General features: G+C 45.9%; 1 protein-coding gene across 2 annotated transcripts in view; it reads left to right on the top strand.

Moving 5' to 3' along the window:
* MICU1 (mitochondrial calcium uptake 1) overlaps window positions 1-23,437 on the top strand; it is a 117,864-nt gene that overhangs the window by 78,175 nt on the left and 16,252 nt on the right. For both annotated transcript variants that reach the window (XM_074155243.1, XM_074155242.1), the window contains one exon: window positions 20,850-20,987. In XM_074155243.1, the coding sequence (XP_074011344.1) occupies window positions 20,850-20,987 (138 nt within the window). The remainder of the gene's footprint in view (window positions 1-20,849; window positions 20,988-23,437) is intronic.

The raw sequence follows: 23,437 nt of genomic DNA, 5'->3' as shown, positions 1-23,437 counted from the left end.
CTCGTGGATCAAACCTGTTGTTGAAGTTCTGATGAGCATTTCGCTGCCTGTGGCGCTCCCCAGGAACATCTCCAGCTTTTGTTGGTAGCTGCTCTTGCAGCTGGCACGCGTCCCAGGTGCGTGTCCCTCCATGTGGTGCTTGCCTTGCCATCGCCTTGGCACTGCTGATGGAGGTGATTATGAGATGCTTCAGAAAAAACACAGCAGAGGTTGTGAGTGGGCTGTTGCTGCCTTACTGAGGAAGGTTTGTCGCAGTCCTAATGAGTGAGCTGTGCCCTGAAGGACCAGGGTTTATAACATTCCCAGAACTCCTCTCTTCTGTTGTCCCCTCCTTCTTGTTTGCTTCATTCTGAATGTTTCTGCTACGTAAATGTTCAAGCCTTGTTGAATCCTGCTAAATAGGTGGCCCCTGTTATGTGACATCCCTTATTTGCTCCTGGATTAGTGTGTGTTATAAGAAATGTTGTCCATCTCTTCTGAGTATCTTTGCCTTTCAGTTGAATTGAAGATCTCCTTTTTTTTTTTTCTTTGTATTACCATGAGTAATCAGCAGCTCCCAGTCTCCTGCTCTTTGTCACATAGCTTGAATTTAAGCGCCAACCTTCAAAATTTTTATTTTTTTTTTTTAAATAAAGCAAGTACAATAACAGAAATGGGGAACTCCTTAGTCTGTGACTCAGCTCCCAAGCAGAGCTGACTCTGTTAGAAACGGTGCCCTTCTCTGCAGTAGGCTCAAAGGTTCGACCAGGCTTGCGCAAAGCCAGGCTTTTATTTGTATCAGAAATGGGGATTTGTGCACAAGAAGATCCCCGCACCACTGTAACCTCTTAAGACAACAGTGTTCGGAGTTCACTATTGCTTCAGTCTGATGTATGAGTGTTTGTGTGCTCATGGGTCAAGACATCACACCACTGGAAGGTGGTGTGATCCAGCTAATGGACAGCATATTATTATTATTAAGTTCCTATTAAGTCAGTCATTGCGGATTTAACCTGAATTTATTCCCTCTTTTATTTGGAGTTTTACGAACCTAAGTAAGAAACTGTCTCAAGGACTAGTTGTTTTTTTTATGAAGGTAATTGTCCAGTTCACTAACTTCATGTAACTGGTCATTAAAGCGAATGGTGTGGCTCAGCGTTTGCAGGGGGAATAGGTTGGTTCAAGAAAATATTCTTGGACTGGAAAGTGTCGATTCCTCAATGCCTCTACAAATTGAAAACAAAGGCAAATACTTCTTAAGGTTAAGAAAGATAAGCTGAAACACAAAGGGAAGAGAAATAGATTATTCTGTCCTCGTTTGCCATTCTGTTCCAGTTTCCCACTGCCACGTTTGCTCCAGGGACAGGTGACAAGGAAGCGCTGAAGTGTTATTTCTGACCCTCTCCTGGAGTCCTGTGCCCCCTCCACAGGTCCCCACTTCTCTCATTATGAAGCAATAGAGCTTTTTTTTCAGTTTCGTGGTACTTGTTCTTCTTTTCCTCCTGCAACAGTTTAATTGGGTTTTTAGTGATTTCAGTCAATTGTATGTCTTTCTGGTGAATGTTAGTTGCCTTTCTAACAAGTTATTTATTAATTGGGGACAGTGCAAGATATTTATGTTTTGGTAAGTTAATGAATATCATAAATGCATCATTACTGAATTCCTGACGGCACCCTTGGGCACTGTACCATGCTGTGCTTAGCGGTTTTGATACTTGTTTTAACTGAAAAATTGACCTGTGCAAAGGTAACAGTTCTGTTCTGCCAGACTTCATATCATGAACTCAGGAAAATATTAAAGCATGTCATTTTTCTGTTTATAGTTCCCATAGATTTAGCCAATACAGGCCTATTTCTGTCTTCAGCATTATGCAACGTGGCCTCTCCCCTCTTCTGCTTTTATCTCTTCTGACATGACCTCCCACCTTCTCTCCTTGCTTCCCATTTGATATGTTTGTTCACGGTTAAGCAGTTTTTTCACGCAAGTCTCTAGTGGGTTTGCATCGCTCCTTTTCCAGGGAGTGCTCTAATGAACTCAGCCACTTTAAAAATGTGGTAATTCAGAGAAGAGACATCCCTCAAGTCTTGACCCATGCAAGTCGGGAGGAGGTGAGAACTGGTGCTAGGAAATACTGTGCTGCAGAGCATCAGGTAACTCATGTAGGTGATTCTTAATGGCTTCCCTTGTTTCATGTGTCTAGGTGGGTAATGAGCCTGTGAGCACAGTAGCCCTTCATCAGCCTCGTGCTCGACTGCCCGTGGAGATCATCTCTGGGTCCTTCACTTGGCACGGCTACCGTTACCAGCGGACAAGAAGGAGCAGAAAAGAGCTGGTGGCAGATCTGCCAGGGGCTCGGGGCTCAGCTGAACTCTTGTACCCTCATCTACTCGTCCTTTGCTGGCTTAGCAAAATTAGTACATGGTCTGAAGCTGGAATGTTAGTTTGAAGGACAGTTTTAGTTCATGTTTGGTGTCTGAACTCCAGAAAAGGCTTTGGGGAAATGCACTGTGAGCAGGTCTGAAGAATATCTCCAGGGGTTGGTGCAGCCCCTGAGTGACACGGTGCCTCTGTTCTCAGACTGGGATGCTTGCTTTCTCTCTTGCAAAAGAAATCTACTTTAAGTAAGAGATTTTTTTAGAGCTGTTTTCCCTATGGCTCAGGATCCAGGCATTTCTGCAGTTAATACACTTGAGAGCTGGTTTCTTCTGCTGACTGAAGGTGGAACAGTAGTTTCTGACCATCTGAACCCACTTTTCTCTTACTGACTTTAGTTCATTTTTTTTCTATACGAAAACATTAATGAATATTTCTTGTTAAGATCGAGCAGAAGCTTTCTCAGAGGAATTAGATCAGACCAAGCACTGAACATTTCAATGTTCCTTATGACTGAAGTGCTGACAGCATGTTTAAGTCGCTCTGACCTGGTGTATTCGCTTTCCCTTCTGCTTATTTTTTTGATGAAAGTACATTTTCCATCGTTTTATGGAAACTCAGCAGTCAGCTCAGTTGCAGAAAGGCAAGTATGAGAAAAAGAACCACAGCCAGAGGGAGAGGAGAAGCTTTTTAACGCCTTATTACAAGTTTTTGTGGGTTGGCTACTTTCAGAATGTAGTGGTGGCCTGGCTTAGCTAAGGCTGAGCCACAGGAACCAGCCCCACTGAATGGGGCAGGCTCCTGGCAAAGCCCTTGCCATTTTCTTACTGCATTCATGCTGCCTTGCATTAGTGTCTATGGAAAGACTGCCTTTCTTCTTGTCTCTTAGTGTGACAAATGGTGACAAGTTAGCCTGGACAGGCTCTGCAGCTATAATGTGTCCTATTAGGGCGGGCGGTATTGGGCTTGAATGGTGGATTTTTTTTTTTTCTTTAATTTTTTTTTTAAAGTACTCTGCAAGTTAGGAAGATGGATAGGACTTGACATCATTGTTTATGCTATTTCTGCTTGTTAGTGTCTGTCCTAGATAGTCCCATGTCCTTGGTGGACCAAGAGAAATCCCAGCCAGCCTGTGCGTCTCTTCTAGTCTAAATTTTTCTGTGATTCTGTAAGTGTATGTAAGAGAGATGTGTTAGCCTTTTGTTCTCCACGGCTGTGTCAGCCCTGAAAGGCAACCTCGAACCTGCTAATAGAGGTGATTTAATCTCCTTACTTAGTCGGCTTTTATTTCCTCAGGCCTCTTTCTGCTAGCAGTGGGATACGCAAGACCTTCGTAATCATTGTTTTTTTTTCCAAATTGCTCACAGTGAGATTTCTATAGCACATTGTTTCCCTGATGGTTACTCACCCAGGGCGTTTGTTCTCAGCTGAATTGGTGAAGCGGGTTACTAATGCAGCCCTGCCCCCTGTAGGTGTGGGGCTGTTTTCCCAGTGGGCGATGCCAGGGCTGGAGCAGCAAGGTTGAGCTGCAGGGCTTTGAGCAACCCCACATCTCAGTCTGGTGTGAACTGGAGTGTGCTCTTTGAGGTGGTGGGATGCAGCTTACCATGGAGGAGCTTGACAGATAGGTTGAAGAGTCAGATCCTCGTGCAGATGTGTATCATTATTAGATAGATCAATTAGAATTGTCTAGGTTGGAAGGGGCCTTTTAAGATCATCTAGTCCAACCATTATTATGCTTAAACAAAGGGATTTTTGTTTACCCAAGGATCAAAGATGCCCCAATAGTGATCTCTCCCCAGCAAAAGATCTTCCAAGCACTGGAGTAAAGAGAAGTAAAATGGGATTCTGTGAGAATATGGCAAAGATACCACGTCATTGCTGCCATCTGGAAAATCCCTTATTTTAGGTGTCTGTTCTGTGACAGGTGATGTGAGAGTAGCTTCTTTACCCTGGAGACTCCTCTGTTGTCATGACCAATGCCCATAACGATTGCTGCTTGGTTTGGTTTTTACGGAGAAGGGGTGACGGATGCTCTTCCATTTGCACATATCTTGTTAGAAAGCCTAGATTTTTTTGCATTTCAACCCTGTCTTAACGAATATTGTGGTTTCAGGAGGCATTTCTAATGCTTTACAATCTGGTTTTGCGGTAATAACTTGAGTCCGTAAGTGCCTTTCTGTTCTGAGTCCCATTGCTGGGGTTGTTGGTATCTCAGTAATCCCGTACTAAATATTAAAAGCTACTGTGTTTACGGCATCTTCTGATAGAGGCATAAAGCACAGTTTACCCAAGATTTTCTGGGGTTCTGCCTTGTTTTTATATGGGCTTGATAAGACTGATACAGACTTTATATGGGCTTGATAAGACTGAAATCATAAGACTGATACAGACTTTCAGTGATTTGTTAACGTGGGTAACAAAGTTTGCAGTAATGAGTTGTGTATCTGCTGCAGTGATTTAGGTGAAAGAAAAGAGTAACTTTAAATTGTTTCGGCTGGCCTGAAAAATGAAGGCTGGCAGTGTCAGAGTGGCTAAGCTTTGTAAGGAAACGCTCCAAACTCGGACTTTTCGGAGATCAATTTGCTATCAAACTTACACAAGTCGTTTTTATTTTAACTCACCCTTATGGCAGTTTCTGTCATGGTTAGCTGTTTTGTCTCACAAAGTTGTCCTTACCTGCTGATCTGTTCACTGTCAGCTTCACTGCTGGCCTGGCCGCTGTGGGAACAATGATGGAGGTTGTAATGTTTTCTCTTTTTTCTTATGAATTCCTCCTTCCCTGCGTCCTGTAATGCATTTTGTATACTTGCACAGCTCTGTCAGTTCTATATCTAGATCTATATCCTCTATATCTAGATCTCCTACTTTAGTCCCCTACTTGCTTTCTCTTCTTTCACATGGGCTTTACATATGAAAAGCCAAACCAGATCTTGTGAAGTTGTCTCTTTAATGGGCCAATTAATGGCAGATACAAAAATTGCTTGGGTTCTTTGTTAGTGATTTCCTGGCCTGGTTGCAGCGCTTACCCAAGGTGTCTGCCACGATGTGTAAAGGTATTAAGGAATGGTTTGAGTCAGCTGGGATGCACCGGGGAGGCTGTGGTATTGTATGTGTGTGAGAGATTAAAAGATGTGCTTTGAAACCACGCAGTATGCCGTAGGAAGGGAGGACGAGCTGATCATTAAGAACAGAAAGCCTGAAGTGCACCTCACGGGTGCTGTTTGTCCCAGAGGACGAGCGATTCAACGGGAAGGTGAAGTGGGGATGCAGCATCGGGGGGGCCCAGGCTCGGTAATGTGCACCCCCACATTGGGGTGCACGTAATGTGCTCCTGCAGCTGGGTCATAAGCAGTGGGAGGGAGGCACTCCAAGCCCTGGGGGGGTGGTGAAGGGCAAACAATGGCTGCTGTGAGAGGGAATAGGTAAAGCACAGAATTGGAGCAGGGATAGGAATATTAATAAGCTGAAAATACAATTAAAAAGCAGCACCTTTTTAGGCAACCAAAGAAAAACCTAAAGCAGCTTGACTTTTTACGTTTGTGTTCTGGTGCGTTGCCTAGGAGCTTCTTCTCTGCTAAGACAACAGACCGAATGTGCGCTTACGGGCTGCCTGCGCAGCTGTAGGGTGGATGCTATGAAGCTGAGAGACATGGGAGACGTTTGTGGAAGATCAGATGTGTTTTCTGCGGGGAGACCTCCTGAGGTGATCCTCTGCTACCCAGTTGTTCCTTTGTGGTATTACATACGAAATTCAGCCTGAACCTCCTCCTTTTGGTCAATCCCAGCTTGCAGAGGCAGATTGGGAATGAAGGGGTCAGCAGATGAGATGTCTTGGAGATCATATCTGTCTCTACCTGAGTCTGAGAGCACATGCTCTGGGTCCGTGCCACTATCATCATCCCCTGACTCTAGCTTCAAGGTATGTTGGTAGCCATTAACCTTTAAACAGCAGCTCTGGAAGGGAAGAGGATCTTGACATTGAGGCTTTTTCTTCCCAGAAGTCCTTACTGGAGTCAGGGATGGACAAAGCTGTGATGGGTTTAGTGCCAAGGAGAGAGGAGTTATCAGGCTCGTTCCCACAGATCTATATACTCCCTCTTCTGTGCTTAATGTGTTAGAAGTTTTAGGGGACAGAAATAAAGTTGATGACCACGGCTTTGTGATGGATAGCCGTGAAGGTGGTGTGGATGACAGTATTTTGTGACATCTCCTGTTAAAAATGGGATCATCTGACCACCATGAATAGTTTAATGTTGGGGAACTCTGTAGTTAATGAGTCACAGCCCAGTGTATACATAGGTAAGCTGGCAATTTCTAAGCAGGCAGTTGAAATGATTTGCACAGCTCATCGTGTTTTTGATGGCACTCAAAGCTTCTAGCAGCCTGCTTCTGTCTTGGTGTGTGAATGGAAAGGGTCACGCGAAGCTTTCAGGTTGACCATACTGCCTCAGTTAAGGTTTGGGGAAAAACTGGCATTTGGTTTTTGTCCAGTGTCGGCCAAAGACTTGGTAAGAATTCAGAGTGGGGTGTTAGTATGGAAAAAAAGAAATGTCTGGAAAATGGAAATAAGTTACAAGGCCATGGCATGTGCAGCTTAAAGGAAAAGCAGAAGGGAGATACGACTGTGTCAGTAAACATGAGGATCCACTGTAAACTGAGGCAAGTAATTTTCATCAATCAGTAATGACAGAGCAGGTAATGAAAGGCTTAAATGTGCACCAGAGAAAGTTTAGTTTAAATACAAGACAGGTTGAATTTCAGCCCCTTTTTTCTTTAAGAAGGGAGAGTGATGGTGGGTGGTTGTGGGTGAGCTCCTGAAAGCCGTGCTTTGTACCTCTATCGGAAGATGCTGTAAATGCTATTCCTAACTGATTTCTACCCAGTACAGCCTGCAAATCAGTTTTGAAATCAGCTGTGCCAGAGAAATCAAACCCTTCCAGTGCCTCACTCCGGAAGGTGGAGGAGAGTCAAGTATCAACTGTCGGGTAGTTTAGGGGGGCTCACGATCGTAAGACCACATCGAGCATCTGCACGTCAGCTGTGAAAGGCTTGGTGAGACATCCTGGAGGTGCTGACTGGTGTGCTTCAAGGAGTGATGGGTGCGCTGGCCCTTGGGCTCTGCTTCAGTCAGCTCCGTACTCAGCCTAGCGCGGGAAGACCATGTCTGGCCTCATGGTCATCTTCAACATACCCCTTGGATTGAAATCAAGTAAAAAGCACTCAGGCAGCCACTTTTTAAATTGTCTCTTAACTGTAACTTGGGTCTGCTCCACCGGCAGTGACAAGTGAGCAGTTGCAGTGCTATGACTGTCACCGACACGCGGGGGTTAAGGGCAGTGACACTGAGCAGGTACCCAGCATCAAGCTGAGAATGTCCTGCGGTCAGCAGACCAAAACAGCCAGTGGTTCAGAAGCATGCCACGGGTATGACAACACGTGCGTTGAGGTGCTGCAGCTGCTTGTGAGTATGGCTGGGACATCGCTGGAACGCACGGGAGCAGCTTTGCCATCTCCTTGTTTGGGGTGGGTGCTTCATGGACTGATGAACGCGACCATCGCAATGCCCTGTGAGAAAACACGCAGTATGGTATATGCTGCTGCTTTGCCTGTATTTGAACCGGGTGCCTTGAATGTGCTTGATGGAGCGGCTCTGCAGGGGAAGCCATTTGAGGGTTTTGTTGGAATTTCTATTTATTGCATCGTTAGTAGCAGTTAGAGGGTTTTGCTCTATAACAACGGGATGCTTTGGTTTATGAAGTGTGTGTAAATCCGCTCCTGAGCTCCCGCAGTGCAGCATGCTGAGCCCTGCGCTCACACAGGCAGAAGTGCCTTTGGTAGGACCCCTGTAAATTAAATCCCACGGGTGATATTTTGATTAATTACGTTGCCATGAGAGTGTGTGTGGAGGTTTGTATCGCTGAGACCATAAAGTAGAAGGGATAAGCTAGTTAGCATAGATGCTTTTGTTCATGTGTGCACAACTGAGTTAACCAAGAGCCAGGTAGTCCCAAAGTTGATGGGTAAGAGGTTGGGGACATCTGTGTGAACATGTTTGTAAGTCTCATGAGGAGAGGCTGAGGGAGCTGGGGGTGTTCGGCCTGGAGAAAAGGAGGCTGAGGGGAGACCTTCTTGCTCTCTCCAACTCCCTGAAAGGAGGGTGTAGCCAGGGGGGGGTCGGTCTCTTCTCCCAAGTCCCAGGCGATGGGACAAGAGGAAATGGCCTCAAGTTGTGCCAGGGGAGGTTCAGATTGGACAGTAGGAAAAATGTTGACAGGGAAAGGGTTCTTAATCCTTGGAATGGGCTGCACGGGGAAGTGGTTGAGGCACCATCCCTGGAGGTATTTAAAAGCTGGGTTGACCTAGCGCTTAGAGACATGGTTTAGTGATGGTTTTTATCAGAGTTAGGTTGATGGTTGGACTAGATGATCTGAAAGGTCCCTTCCAACCTGGACAATTTTATGATTCTGTGTTGGGACTGCAGCCGTACGACTGTGTTAGCTGAGTGATGTACCTGGGCGCGTAAGCCCCATAAAGAGGAAAGCTTTGGGCCAACACTAGTTCACGCCTGGCAAGCTCAGCACACGTACGGGATTTCATGATGATGCTGGGTTTCGTGCTGTTGCGAGGTGGGAAAGGCAAGAACCGTCTCAGAAGTTTTCTGCAGCTTTGTTTTGTTCCTGTGGCACTTGCAATGTCCTGGTTAGCTGACAAAAATCAAAGCAGATGTTTAGGGCTATGCATTTTCTGTCTTCCTGTGGACCTTCAGTGACTATGGGAATGTGGGCAATGTGTTTTATTAATCACAGAAAAAAAAAAACCAAAACGTTTCTCACCCAGCGGGCTCACTGTGCTTCCTTGAGAATGTCAGCCTGCTTCTTAAGCACGACCCAAAATAAATACCAGTGGAATCCTGCATGATAACAGCGTGCTGAAATAGCTGGTTGGGAACTTTGCGACGAGCAATTCTTGCAGCAGGTTATCTGATTTCTGCCTCGTCCTTCTGCTATAGGAACGAACGCTTTAGTCCTCTTGCCCTTTTTCCCCTTTCAGGCTCCAAAGACAAAGCTGTTCCGCACCTCCACATGTTGCTGTCTGTGCTTCAGCTCCTGACTTTGCTTCTGTTGGTGCATTAAGGACGTAGGAGCAGGACGCAGGCACTCCCTTTTCCCTAGTAGGCTGAATCAAAACTGCTGCAAACTTATTTTTCTTAGCAAATTGAGTGCCAACATCAAGCAGAAACAGCGTAAACTCTAACAGGCAGTAGAGAGCTATATTTCTTAATAAAACTGTGTATATCGGTTCCATGGAGGTTTTTATTTGTATTTTTTCGGAGTAACAGTTTGGCTCCGGTGCTTGCGGCTCCACCATCCCCTGGGTATCCCTGCGGGGGGAGCTGGGAACTTGTACTGCTTTTGAACTTTGCTCTTTTCTCATTCAGCGAGTGTGTAGGATGGAAAAGCCGCTCTGTTCCTCACGCCAAGGTACCAGGAGCATTGTCAAGGGCAGGAATGGCAGTAGTGGAGCCAGGTCTGGAGAGCAGTAGTGGGAGGCGGCTGCCTGTCTCTTCCCTCTCTCCATCCCGGCAGTCAGGCGAGTGCTTCCCTTTAATTTATCAGACGTGCCCCTTCCCCATAGTATTACTGATTCCTGTCCTTTACGTTTCCTTCCTTTCATTCCTCCACTGCCTGAAATTTCAAAATGCACATCTTTTCAGAGCTGGCAAGAAGTTATTTTGATTCATGAGGAGGAATTTCAGGTGCAGTCATCTTTACATAACCTTTTTTAATTGCTTATTAAAGCGTTAACAAGTGGCTGGTGATTGGAATTAATTTTTTTTTTCCCCTTGCAGGCAGCAGTGCCATGCCAAGGTCAGTGAAACCTCAAAAGCATCTATCAAACACCTTGCACTGCTGCTGACAGATGTACGTTTTTAACCTGGCTGCTACGCGTTCACTGAAGTTGCTCTGACAGAGCAAGGGAGAAAAGTGCAAACAGGGAAAGCCTTTGGAAGATTGGATTTTTCTCATGTGAAAATAGCTCCCCTTGCTTTCACATGATTTTTTTTTTTTTTTTTTTTTTTTAAGATAAAAAAGAGAGGCAACCTGCTGCTGGTAGCATTGGGAGTGTTTTTTCCTGACCTGATCCAGCTGCACAACCCGCGCTTGAGTCCCAGGGAATCGGGTAGGGGAGGCAATTAATGGGCAATTAAATAATTCGGATGCTCTGGCTAGTTTTATGAGGCTCAGAAGTCGTTTCCAAACCTGAAGACTTGGCGGTGCTCTCTGCCTGTCCCTGGTGGAGCAGGGACCACCATCAGCAGTGGGCTGCCTGCCAGCTCGGCGCAGCTGGTGTTGCAGCACGCCGGGGCAGGATCTGCTGCAGCGCTGCAGGGAGGGAGCTTCTCGGCCCGCTCTGGGCATCGGAAGTGGTGGTGGTGGTGGTGGTGATTTGTTTCTCTGTCCAGGTTATGCAGCTCTGGACCGACTTTCACGGGCAGCCTGGATTCGTGCTGCCCAGCATTGCCAGGTGATGCCCAGCACAGCCTGTGCACGATGGTTCAGACTGAATTTAGTATTTCCTCCTCCGCATCCTTCCCGGTTGCGTTCCTCCCGCTGGTGGTAGTTCAGGGAATTTTTAGAGGTGTTTCCTCCACTGTTTTTTACCAGGTAGTGTAACTGGGCTTTGCTGGTCCTGTCCAGTGGCAATTTGCGTGCTGCCAGTGCAGTACACTAGGCTCTATCTGGTGCAGGCTGCCTTTCACCTTACAAAACCCAGTGGTTTAGATCCATGTGTACGGGAACCTTTCAGCATAATTTAAAAAAAAAAAAAAATTAATATTTTGATACCTTTGATCTCTCCAAGTATTAAAAGCCTTCATAAATTTCTGCCTTGTTTTCTTTTTTTGGCAATAATTTGGTGCCTGTGCAAAACACTACAGCTGACTCCCAAATATATTAAATTTTTTTTGGACAGAGGAGGTTGCTGGGGTTTCGGAAGATATACAATGTTTCCCCCCGCCTTTTTTCTTTTTCTGCCTGTGTCAGAGTTGTATATGCAACTTGACAAGAGATCCTGGCAGCTTGCTTCTCCAGAACAGTAAACAGAGCCAGTACTGCAGCAGTTTGCAGATAAATAATGTATTACGGCCTGTCAAATAAAGCTTTGAGCAAATACCACTTTAAAGGGTCATATATCGTGAGTCTGAATATTACCCTACAAATCATTGTTTTCCAGACCCTTTGGATTCCTTATTACGCACACCGTGGCTCTCGGAACAGGTCACCTTTTTCAAGTACCCCTAAACCCGGCAGAATTAGTATTAGCAATATTTCTGCGAGTGCTGTTTGTTTAGCCAGCGTAAATAAGCTCAGAAATCATTCCTTAACACTTTTCTCTCCATCCAAAAGTCCTTGTGGATTTATTTCTTTTGCTATCTCAATTGGAAATCAGAAGGGGCGCGCACATGTTTATTTTTCAAGCTTGCTTTGAGATTTTCGGGAATACATAGTTTGTTTGATTGGTTTATAGGAGAAGCTTTCCTAGAAAATTAAGAACTTGTTAAAATATAGCTAGGCATTTTGCTAAGAGGATAGAAGTTAGATTGCTGGGATGCCTGGTTGCAGTTAGTTTGAAGCTCAACAATACCTACATCAAATTTACAGGATTTAGGTTTAGGATTATTTCCAAAAAAATAAAACCATAGTAAGTTGAAGACGGTGATTTTTGCACAGCAGGAGTACTGTGTTCGTGGTATTTGTGTTTAATATCCCCTTTAAAACTATGATGTAACCACGTTTTGTATTCTTTCCTGGTGTTTATAGGCTAGCAAGACCATGCAGCGACTCTCGGATGAGCCCATTGGTGATAGGTATGGGCATAATTGCAGAAAACACAGCACAGAGTATCTCTGCCTCTGTGCGGCTCAGCAGCTGGTATTCCCATCGCGGGATAGAATCACAGAATGGTTAGAGTTGGAAGGGACCTTAAAGATCACGGAGTTCCAACCCCCCTGCCCTGGGCAGGGACACCTCCCACCAGACCAGGTTGCTCAAAGCCCCATTCAGCCTGGCCTTGAACCCCTCCAAGGATGGGGCAGCCACAGCTTCTCTGGGCAACCTGAGCCAGGCTCTCACCCTCACAGGAAAGAATTTCTTCCAAGTATCTAATCTGAATCTCCCCTCTTTCAGTTTAAAACCATTACCCCTCGTCCTTTCGCTCCACTCCCTGATCAAGAGTCCCTCCCCATCTCTCCTGTAGCCCCCTTCAGGTACTGGAAGGGGCTATAAGGTCTCCCCGGAACCTTCTCTTCTCCAGGCTGAACAACCCCAACTCTCTCAGCCTGTCTTCATAGCAGAGGTGCTCCAGCCCTCTGATCATCTGGAGATCATCTGATAAGTCCAGGGAGTACAGCTTCAACTCCCAAAGCACAGACCAAGCTGATTTCCCCCATCCTGTCACTCTGGGGCTCCTGGAAGGATTGCACTGCAGAGGTAATGGGCAAACAGCATGGGAGGTGCTGCTGCTTTGTCTTTTGGTGCTGCTTTAGGAGCACCAAAGCTGCGTCTCCATCGTGCTGCGTTGTGTTACAGCTGGGTGTTTGCTCTTGCATTGATGGGCTTCCAGGCTTTTCCTGGTTTTGGTTAATATTAAATGCCGTTTGAACCTATGCTGATTGCAGCCACTGGAAGGGTGTGGTGGCCGAGAAGGCCAAGAAGATCCTGGCCTGTATCAGGAGCAGCGTGCTGAGTAGGACTCAGGAGGTGATGGTCCCCCTGTACTGGGCACTGGTGAGGCCCCACCTCGAGTGCTGTGTCCAGTTTTGGGCCCCTTCCCACAAAAAAGACATTGAGGGGCTGGAGCGGGTCCAGAGAAGGGCAACGGAGCTGGTGAGGGGTCTGGAGAACAAGTCTTGTGAGGAGAGGCTGAGGGAGCTGGTGGTGTTCAGCCTGGAGAAAAGGAGGCTGAGGGGAGACCTTCTCGCTCTCTCCAACTCCCTGAAAGGAGGCTGTAGCCGGGGGGGGTCGGTCTCTTCTCCCAAGTCCCAGGCAATGGGACAAGAGGAAATGGCCTCAAGTTGTGCCATGGGAGGTTCAGAATGGATATTGGGGAAAAATGTTGACAGGGAAAGGGTTCTTAAGCCTTGGAATGGGCTGCACGGGGAAGTGGTTGAGGCACCATCCCTGGAGGTGTTTAAAAGCCAGGTTGACATAGTGCTTAGAGACATGGTTTAGTGATGGTTGGACTGGATGATCTTAAAGGTCCCTTCCAACCTGGACAATTCTGTGATTCTGTGGTTATTTTAAAAGTCGTCTTCAGCAAACAAAGCAAGCAAAACAAAATAAGCCACTGTTGAGTGTACTGACCTAACATGCCATGCCAGGTTAGGAAGAAGAAATCCCACTTTTCAAGTGTGAGGTCTTTACATCCACTTGTGGTTGTACCGTGATGCTAAGCCCTTTCTGAAGGTTTTGGTGCTCTTGCATCCTTCCCTGGGCAGTTGTAGAGCTGGTGTTGCTCTCTTGGGTGTTGCACCCCGAACCATTGGTTTAAATGACATTCCCTGGTTTCCCCGTTGTTTCTCAGATTGGAAAAGTCTATATTTAGGAGGTGGATGGTCCAAGTCTGTGGCAGCATTTGCAATGCCTGATCTCCATGGTTAAGGAGGACCCAGAGGAGGTTCTCCTGCCCATGCCAGATGGCTCCTTAGCCATCAGAGCTGCTTTATTTCCCAGCAATGAGCCTTGCAGCTGGTGGTGGCAGAAGGAGAGATGAAAGGAAGCCAAAGTCTGTGTTTAAGAAGTTCCAGTGTGGGTTGGTTGTTGGTTTTTGTGGTTTTTTTGTTGGGTTTTTTTTTTTTGAGTAAAGATGTTTCTCATGGTGGTGTCTCTGAATTGGTTTGGGCTGGATGCTTCTCAGAAGCTAGCATTTGATTTCCCACAGGAGAAGGTGGATTGAGTTAGTGGGCAAAAAAATAGTGAAGTTTGGAAAAGGAGGGATTATGGGTCTGTTGGTTTATGGTGGTTCCTTGTATTGCCTTTCTAGAAAGTTATGCAATTAAGGGGATGTGGAAGCAGAGAAAATTGTCTGTTTATTTGCCTTCTGCTCTCCTCATGTGATGAAGCCTTTCTTCCATGAGTTGAAGAAAAGAGAGTAAGGTTATTTATTCAGACAGAAGGCTAAGCTAGAAGGAAGATTACCCACATTTCAGCTTATAGAGGAACATGAAGATGTTCGTCCTGTCTGATGGGGTAGGTTTTTTTGGCGGGTGGGAGTATTTAACTCATGTTTAAGATTATGGGTAGTCTTTTAAATGATTGTAAAAAGTATCCTAATGTTCTGTATGGACTGACTACTGGGACTGGGCTAGCAAAGCTGGGTCAGGCTGGCAGTGGGAGAGTGAAGTGCTGCGCCCCATTTATTCTGCCTTCTTACTCTCCCATAAACGTTTTGGGATTTGATTTCCTTGCTGGCTTTTAATGAATTTCAAAATACTGAATATTATATTTTAGGCTTATTTCTTCAGCGTCACAGGCGTCCTGGCTTGCGGGAAGAACACCGGAGTGTTACATTTCATTATTCACTATATCCTTGCTGGTGTGCCGATGCAGAATCCACTGCTGGCACCAAGTGGCTGCAGGTGGAAGCTGCTCTGAAGGTGCTGGACTCACCAGCCATCTGTGTAGTGTGCATGCATTTTGGGGCTGCAGTTCAGAGGGGGTAGGACCCCTGTTCCCTCCCCAGTTTCCCGACGGTGGGTGTCACGGGCGGGAGCTGCTCCGTCCTGCGCTGGCTGGTGCCCTGCAATGCCAGCTAAGCGATTGCCTTGGTGGTGCTTTTCCTTCTTGAAGACATGCAAAAGGGAAAAAGGCTGTCAGAGGACTTGCTGGCTTATAATAAATCTCAGCATGCTCTGCCCTCCATCCCGTCCTTGTGGGGGTTGTTTTTCTTCCCCGGAGTGACTGGAAAAATAACCTGTAGAGTAACGTCCTATGCATGAAGGCAAAGGGTGATGATTACCTGGGAAAGGACGCTATTTTTCCTGTCTCTTCAAATACCGGGGGGATTTTAACACTTAACACTGTTCATAGACTGTGTATTAAGTACTGAAAGAAAAATTGCTGGGGGCTTTGCGCCCTACTTCATTTTCGAATGGAGGCAACAGGCGAGCTGTGTTCTCTTGGCCAGAAGACATTCAAGTAGGCAGGAAAGCACAGATGTGGTACCTCTGCTCCCAGGCAGGGAGGTGCGAAAGGGGGTGTCAGGGATAGCTGTTTGGTTTGTTTTTAAAGCTGAAATCAAGGTTTTTCCACTCAAAAAACCATATGAAGCCAAGTTTCTTTGTTAATAAACACAGTTTCTAACATATTAGAAAAAAGTAGACAGAATTCTCTCACCAAAATTTTTCATTCTCTGTATCATCTTTAAGCGGCATCCCCCGCTCATCCCTCTGTGGCTAATTTAAATGTATCTGACACTAGCTTGGAGGCAAGTTTTGAACTCTCTTTACCCATCACCGTGATTTTGTTGCTTTAGCTCAGTTCAGTGGTGATGACATTGGAATTTGGAAACTGGTGGTTGACGGGCTCTCGCTCGCCAGCCCCTTTCTAGGCTGGCCTTTGCAATGGACACCGCTGTGTGCCTGTGTTGGGGAGGGCATAACGCTCAGCTGTCAGGAATTGACTTTGGGCATCTATGAGTGTTTTGGTTTAAAGTGAGATAAACCTAGAATAAGAAGCATTAATGCAATGGTTTTCAGGCTTTTTTTTTATTTCATAGAATCATAGAATGGTTAGAGTTGGAAGGGACCTTAAAGATCATCGAGTTCCAAGTCCCCTGCAGGGACACCTCCACTAGAGCAGGTTGCTCAAAGCCCCATCCAGCCTGGCCTTGAACCCCTCCAAGGATGGGGCAGCCACAGCTTCTCTGGGCAACCTGGGCCAGGGTCTCACCACCCTCACAGTAAAGAATTTCTTTCTGGTATCTAATCTAATCTCCCCTCTTCCAATTTAAAACCATTACCCCTTGTCCTGTCACTACATTTCCCGACAAAGAGTCCCTCTCCGGCTCTCCTGTAGGCTCCCTTCAGATATTGGAAGGCTGCCATAAGGTCTTCCTGGAGCCTTCTCTTCTCTAGGCTGAACAACCCCAGCTCTCTCAGCCTGTCTTCATAGGGAGGCGCTCCAGCCCTCTGATCATCTTCGTGGCCCTCCGCTGGACCCGTTCCAACAGGTCCATGTCCTTCCTGTGTTGAGGACTCCAAAGCTGGACACAGTGCTCCAGGTGGGGTCTAACGAGCGCAGAGTAGAGGGGTAGAATCACCTCCCGCGACCTGCTGGCCACATTTCTCTTGATGCAGCCCAGGATGCCATTGGCTTTCTGGGCTGCCAGTGCGCACTGCCGGCTCATGTTGAGCTTCTCATCCACCAACACCCCCAAGTCCTTCTCCTCAGGGCTGCTCTCTAGCCATTATTGTGAATTATATTATAATTAATTATAATTCTTGTGAATAATATTTGTATGGTGTTTTGACTCATCACTGCACCTGATTGACCACCTGCAGAAATTAAAAGTTGGAACCGGTTTTGGAGCCCACAGGGAGGGGGGAATGAGTTGGTTTATTCACAGGGTCTCAGGACAATTTTGTACATTAAAGGGATTTTTATAAATAAGTTATTTTAGTTCCTTCATCTTAGATTAGTTTTGTCTTTATTTTGTCCTTTAATACAATCTCCCAACTGTGAGGTAAAAGACAAAAGCTCTTTTGTCTTATGTCTTGTCTTGCTACTGCTGTGATCAAGACTTGGCTGTGGCAGCAGGATGGGCTTTCTACTTCATTTTCAATAAATTTTGCAAGACGCCAAAAATACTGCAAGCATCAGCATGTTAATTGAGCTCCACATTTCCATACTGCTGCTCAGAGCTGGTGAGACCCTTGTACTTGGATATTGGAGTTATTTTTAACAGATGTTGTAGAAAGGTTTGCCTCCAGAAGGGCTTTCCCCACCTGCCTTGGCTCGTGTCTTTGACAGCCGATGCAATAGCACTTGTTGATTTTGTTGTTTATTTTCCGTGTAGTACAGAAGAATCCTCGGATCCCTGGTTTGAACCAGATTGCCCAAACCCAGAGTTTGCATGTTTTGCTATCCCTCTGTCCATCCTTTCCTTGTGGGAGTGATGGTGGAAAGCGTGCCAGTAGTACCTGCCGGGAAACTTTGGGGCCAGTCTGCTTCACTTTCATAACGTAAAATGATTAGCGGGTGCCAAGAGGCATCACGCAACCTCTTGTGGGGGAAAAATTGGTCATGTGGCTATTTAGACATACTGGTCCAGCTGGAGCTTCCCACCAAGGATATCCCTAAAACCCCGAGGACCAGAAACTGAGAAGGTGAATCACAGGAGGAATAAGCATTTTTCCGCATTGCTTATATTAAATCATTTAGTAATAGGTGCAACTAAATAAGATAACCTACTTTATCAGTTTTCAGTAGTGACACTGGAGATGCAGAAGTTAGCTTGCATTGAATTTTACAAGTAATCCTGATTAAAACCTACCCGGCTGCCTTTCTCCCAGCTGCACGGCTGCGAACATTGATGGGAAATTACAGCTCTATTCTTAACGTACCTACTTTCCCCAGGTAATTCTTAAACTATAGGTGTGCTTCATCATCTTTCATTTGGGGGAATCCCGAGTGAGAGGAGCTGAAGGGCTCACTGAAACCCTGTGTGGCAGCCGTGGGCCACTTGCTTTGAACATCTCGGGGTCGTGGCTAAAACAATACGTTTCCTCATCGTGTTCCTGTTAAGAGTTCTTCAGCCTGGCGTTTGGAGAATAATCCTGCTTTCTTAAAGCTGGCACCAAAAGACTTTGTGTGAGACATGCCAGGAGAAAAATGAAGACGAAAAGTCTGTTTAGTTTTTGTTTTCTGGTCTTTTTTGCATCCCGTAGTGCAAATCTGGCTGTCATAGACACTGTCATCAACACTGTCTCCCGTAACTTCCTCATTGGGAAACTGAGGAAGCGTGGGCTAGATGAGGGGGCAAGTGAGGTGGATTGAGAGCTGGCTGTGTGACAGAACTCAGAGGGCTGTGATTAATGGAGCAGGGTCTAGTTGGAGGCCTGTAACCAGCGGTGTCCCCCAGGGGTCAATACTCCGTCCAGTCTTGTTCAACGTTTTCATCAATGACCTGGACAAGGGGACAGAGTGTATCCTCAGCAAGTTCACTGAGTTCATACCAAACTGGGAGGGCTGGCTGACACTCCAGAGGGCTGTGCTGCCATCCAGCGTGACCTGGACAGGCTGGAGAGCTGGGCACAGAAGAACCTAATGAGGTTCAACAAGGGCAAGTGTGGGTTCTGCACCTGGGGAGGAGGAACCCCAGGCACCAATATAGGTTAGGGGTGGACCTGCTGGAAAGCAGTTCTGAGGAAAAGGATCTGGGGGTCCTGGTAGATAGTAAATCATCCATGGGCCAGCAATGTGCCCTTGTTGCCAAGAGGGCCAATGGAATCCTGGGCTGCATAGGGAAGAGTGTGGCCAGTAGGTCGAGGGAGGTCATTCTCCCCCTCTGCTCTGCACTGATGAGGCCACAACTGGAATACTGCATCCAGTTCTGGGCTCCCCAGTTCAAGAGAGACAGGGAACTACTGGAGAGAGTCCAACGTGGGGTAACAAAGAGGATTGAGGGACTGGAGCGCCTCCCTGATGAGGAAAGGCTGAGAGAGCTGGGACTCTTTAGCCTGGAGAAGAGAAGGCTGAGGGGAGACCTTATTAATGCTTACAAGTATCTAAAGGGTGGGTTGAAGGAGGATGGAGCTGGACTCTTTTCAGTGGTGCCCAGTGACAGGACAAGAGGAAATGGGCACAAACTGGAACATAAGAAGTTCCATCTAAACACGAGGAGGAATTTCTTCACTTTGAGGGTGGCAGAGCCCTGGAAGAGGCTGCCCAGAGAGGTGGTGGAGTCTCCTTCTCTGGAGACATTCTCAACCCGCCTGGACATGTTCCTGTGCAACCTGCTCTGGGTGGACCTGCTTTGGCAGGGGGTTGGACTAGATGATCTCCAGAGGTCCCTTCCAACCCCATAGCATTCTGTGATTTACCCCCAACTTGGCATTAGCATGGAAATGGTAGTAGCTCATTTGCAAGCAGCCTCGTTGTTGCATAGTGTAGTTTAAGAGCGTATCTATTAAAAGCATATATAGGCAGCCGTGTCTGGAGCTCTGCCTACACACAGATTGAAGGCAAGGCTGCTGGATCTGCCAGCTTCATCTCCAGCTTTCATCTCCCCACCTTGATCTCGGTTAGGTGCCTTGCTGGCTTTTGTGTTAACTGTGTAATTAAGCACAGAAGAGCAGTTGAGGCAGAAATGGTTAAGTTGTCGAGCAATGTAATGTCAAGTCAGTGGGACTGAGTTGTTCCGTAGGAGTTTAAAAATTAATTTTGTTGTTAAATGTCATCTTCTGGCTTGTGATCAGCGATAGCGTAGGTCAGATGTTTTCTGATGAACTTGAAGGAAACCAAAATACGGATCCTGAATGGTGAGCTCTCTGAAACTGAAGTGAGTTGAAGTCTAGCGCTGATGTTTCTAGAGCCATGAAAAGGTGAGGGCAAAAAAGGAGAAGATGAACTCTGCATTATTCATTGAGCAGAGATGTGGTGCTCAAACTCATCACCTTCCCAAGTCAGGAGAATTGCTCTTCCCTTCTCCCCTGCAGCGAAAGGGAGGAGAACATAAACTAGTGCTGGAGAGAGGGATTAATGGAAAAGATCATTGCTGAAACGCTTGTAGGAAGTTCTGCAGGGCCCTCGCAGCCGTGTTCGTAAGGGTCTTGGAGAGATGTAGGACAAGAAGAACTTTCTGGGACTGGGGAAGGTGAAGTCTGGAGACCTCCATGAACCTTTCCTTGCTGAATCCGCCTCTATGGGGCTTGGAGTAGAGAAGAGCTACAATGAGATTCAGTTTTTGCAAGACTTTTCTTTCCTGGTTTATTAACCACCAGCCCCCTTTATAGCAATCATAGAACCACTCCTACATAAACTTCTTTTGAAGCACACACTTGCACCTTAGCTCAGCCCTGCGCAGATTTGTGATCAATCAAACAATGTCACTGAAGCAGCCAAATTCTTCGGATGCTTATTCAGACATCCAAGCTGGAAATGCCTGTGAAGAACAGGCTTTTCGCCCTTCTTGCTTTTCACCCCTTTGGAGACCTATGGACACTAGCTTGGTTTCAAGTTAAAGTAATCATCCTGCTCTTTCAAGCCCAGCTCTACAAACGCTGTCCCCCCTGCGAGGTAATACTAGGAGGGCAAGATACAAAGACTTCTTCCAGAGGTCGCCCAAGGAATAGCGCATAGAGAAAATGTTGACTTATTGATGGAGACAGTCTTGGGGGAAGCAAATATTCAAATGCATTAGGATTTCTCCCTCGGTAGCGTTTCCTGCAATGTTTTCATCTCCCTTTTATGTATTTATTTTTTTCCCCTTCCAGTTTGAGCGGCACGACCCGGTGGAGGGGCGGATCACGGAGCGGCAGTTCGGCAGCATGCTGCTGGCCTACAGCGGGGTGCAGTCCAAGAAGCTCACCGTCATGCTGAAGCAGCTCAAGAAGCACTTCCAAGACGGAGAGGTCAGTGGCCTCGGTGGCAAATTTGGGAAGTTGGGGTGGGGACAGCCGTCCTGCACTGTGCTGAGGAATGGGTAAGGGATCTCCATCTTCTGAAGAAAAGCGCCTGCACCTTGTTAAGCAGCGCAGGGAGACAGGCTGACTTTGTAGGTGATAAATACTTTGCCAGCAGCAAGGAGATGGAAGAGGTGGGACTGCAGTGGTCAGGGTCAGCGTTTAGACTTGTCCCTACTAAAATGGATGCTGTAATTTTCAAAATTTAAATTCACTGAATTGCACCCTGGGTCTGGAGCCCGGATAAATATTGAAGACGTGTTCCTAGTTACTGGCTCGACCTTGGATTAATTAGCTGCTGTGACTGGGCAGTTTATTATTTAGTTATGAACTTACGTGAAAAATTATTTGAATTACTTGTGATTTAGAGAGGAATAAGGTTGCAGATCCTACACTTGTTAATATAGTGAGAGGCCTTGGAATAAGACATCCATATCGAAAGGGTGTGCTTTATCAGGTAAGGCAAGTACGGGCAGATAAATTACTTCAGTATTAGAATTTCACATCTGATTCTATAAAGATGGATTGTTCTTTTATTAACTAGGATATAAACAAGCAATTCACCCAAATGAGAATGGATGGAAAGTCTTTGGCTGCGTATTCGGCCGGTCTGACTGTTTGAGAGCCACCTTCCCCTAACATCAGAACTGGTGTTTATTTCTTAACTTGTTTAGATGCAAAGTGTGTTATGAAACACAAGTGTTGGCCAGGGTCTAGTCCTTTTTTTTTTGTCCCTTGTTGGTGCCTTAACTGGACTCCTGAAACATGCAGGAATCCTCAGTTCATATGAAGCCACTCCAGTGGCTTTTCCCCCGATTTTCTCCCTTTTTCAGTGGCGCTGGAGGAGAATTTGAGCGTACTGAAGCAGCAGGGCATGTAGAATAATAGGTCTTTATTAACTACAAATAATGCCAAAAAAGTTAAAAACCAGAGGAAACTTTAAGCAAGCTAAAAGGCCATGCTCAGAGTCATGTTCCTGCCGGAGGAGCCACGGTACCTGCAGCTTCTCGAGGCCTTGGGCTGCTAGAAAGAATGGTTTTTTTTTCAGATTCCCTCATGTTTTGTAGAAAAATAGGCTCAATATTTAATAGGTTGTTATCAATAGATGGTGTCAAGTTGTCATTAGTATTTGGAAATCTCACTTTTCAAGCTCTTTGTCACTGGCTTAAATAAGACCTTTGATGTTGCCAAGGCTGTGTCTGTTTATTTGATCTTTGAGCAAGACGCTGCAGACTCAGCTTTTTCCAATACCTCTGCTCCCCTTCAGCTTTAACAGGAATCATTTGATTTCTCATGGGAAAAATACTTAACTGTGATGTGTCTCTTAACAGAAGGTATCTGCTCTCTTGTTAATGATCCACACTGTCAATTTTTTTCCAGTGATTTAGGTTTCTTTATTTTATACATATATATATATATATATATATATATATATATATATATATCTCATAGAATCATAGAATGGTTAGAGTTGGAAGGGACCTTAAAGATCATCCAGTTCCAACCCCCCTGCCCTGGGCAGGGACACCTTTTGCTAGAGCAGGTTGCTCAAAGCCCCATCCAGCCTGGCCTTGAACACACATACACATATACATATATATATATATTATCGAACAGTAGCTGGGTGTATGAGAAATTAAGCAGAGTTATTTTGGAAAGTTTCTTACAGCAGATGTTTTCTTCCTTTCATGTATAAGCCAAGACCCTGACATCTGTGGGAGAGGGAGAACTTTTTGTTTTTTACGTTATTCCTCATCCCCAAATCAGCCCAGATTGTGTTTCTATTTGGAGATAACTGTATTCAGACCAAATCTTTTTCTGTCTTTATTCCAAGGACTTTCAAGGAGGGTAATTGGGGATTAGGACAAAAAAATGGCATTTGCAAGAAAAAGAATTGGTGGAAAACACATGATTCCTTAGGCGGGGGGGGGCAGAATGGAACACCCAGAATCCTGAAACGAGATGGCCTCTCTGTTAACAAGTACAAGATACTCAATGGTTTAAGGAGATGTAAGGGATGCAGGAAGTGCCAGCCACTTTGCACTGGAAGCAGATAAACCTTTTTGGCAGCCAGGGCAGCTCAAAGTCAATGCTTATGCAGAGCTAGAGAAATCAGCTGCTGAAATCCAGCAGGTCTTAGCTCACAGAGATTTCAGCCTGGTGCCTAACTCTGCGCTGTCTTTTATACAAGAGAACCTTTTCTTGAAAGTTTGTGTTTTGTTGTTTGTTTTTTTTTTTTCCCCCTGGGATATTTTAGAAGACCATATCCTTTGCAGATTTGTGTGTAGCACTTTGTATCTAAATACATCTATGTACTTTTATTGGATCACCCTGGTGCAGCTGTCAGTGTTTTTACATACCTTAAATTTCTCTGTCTCTTTAGAAATAGGACGAGCATG

Source organism: Numenius arquata, chromosome 10, assembly GCF_964106895.1.
Source record: "Numenius arquata chromosome 10, bNumArq3.hap1.1, whole genome shotgun sequence".
Lineage (NCBI taxonomy): Eukaryota > Metazoa > Chordata > Aves > Charadriiformes > Scolopacidae > Numenius > Numenius arquata.
Note: the sequence above shows the minus strand (reverse complement) of the source record. Positions and strands in the feature narration are given on the sequence as shown.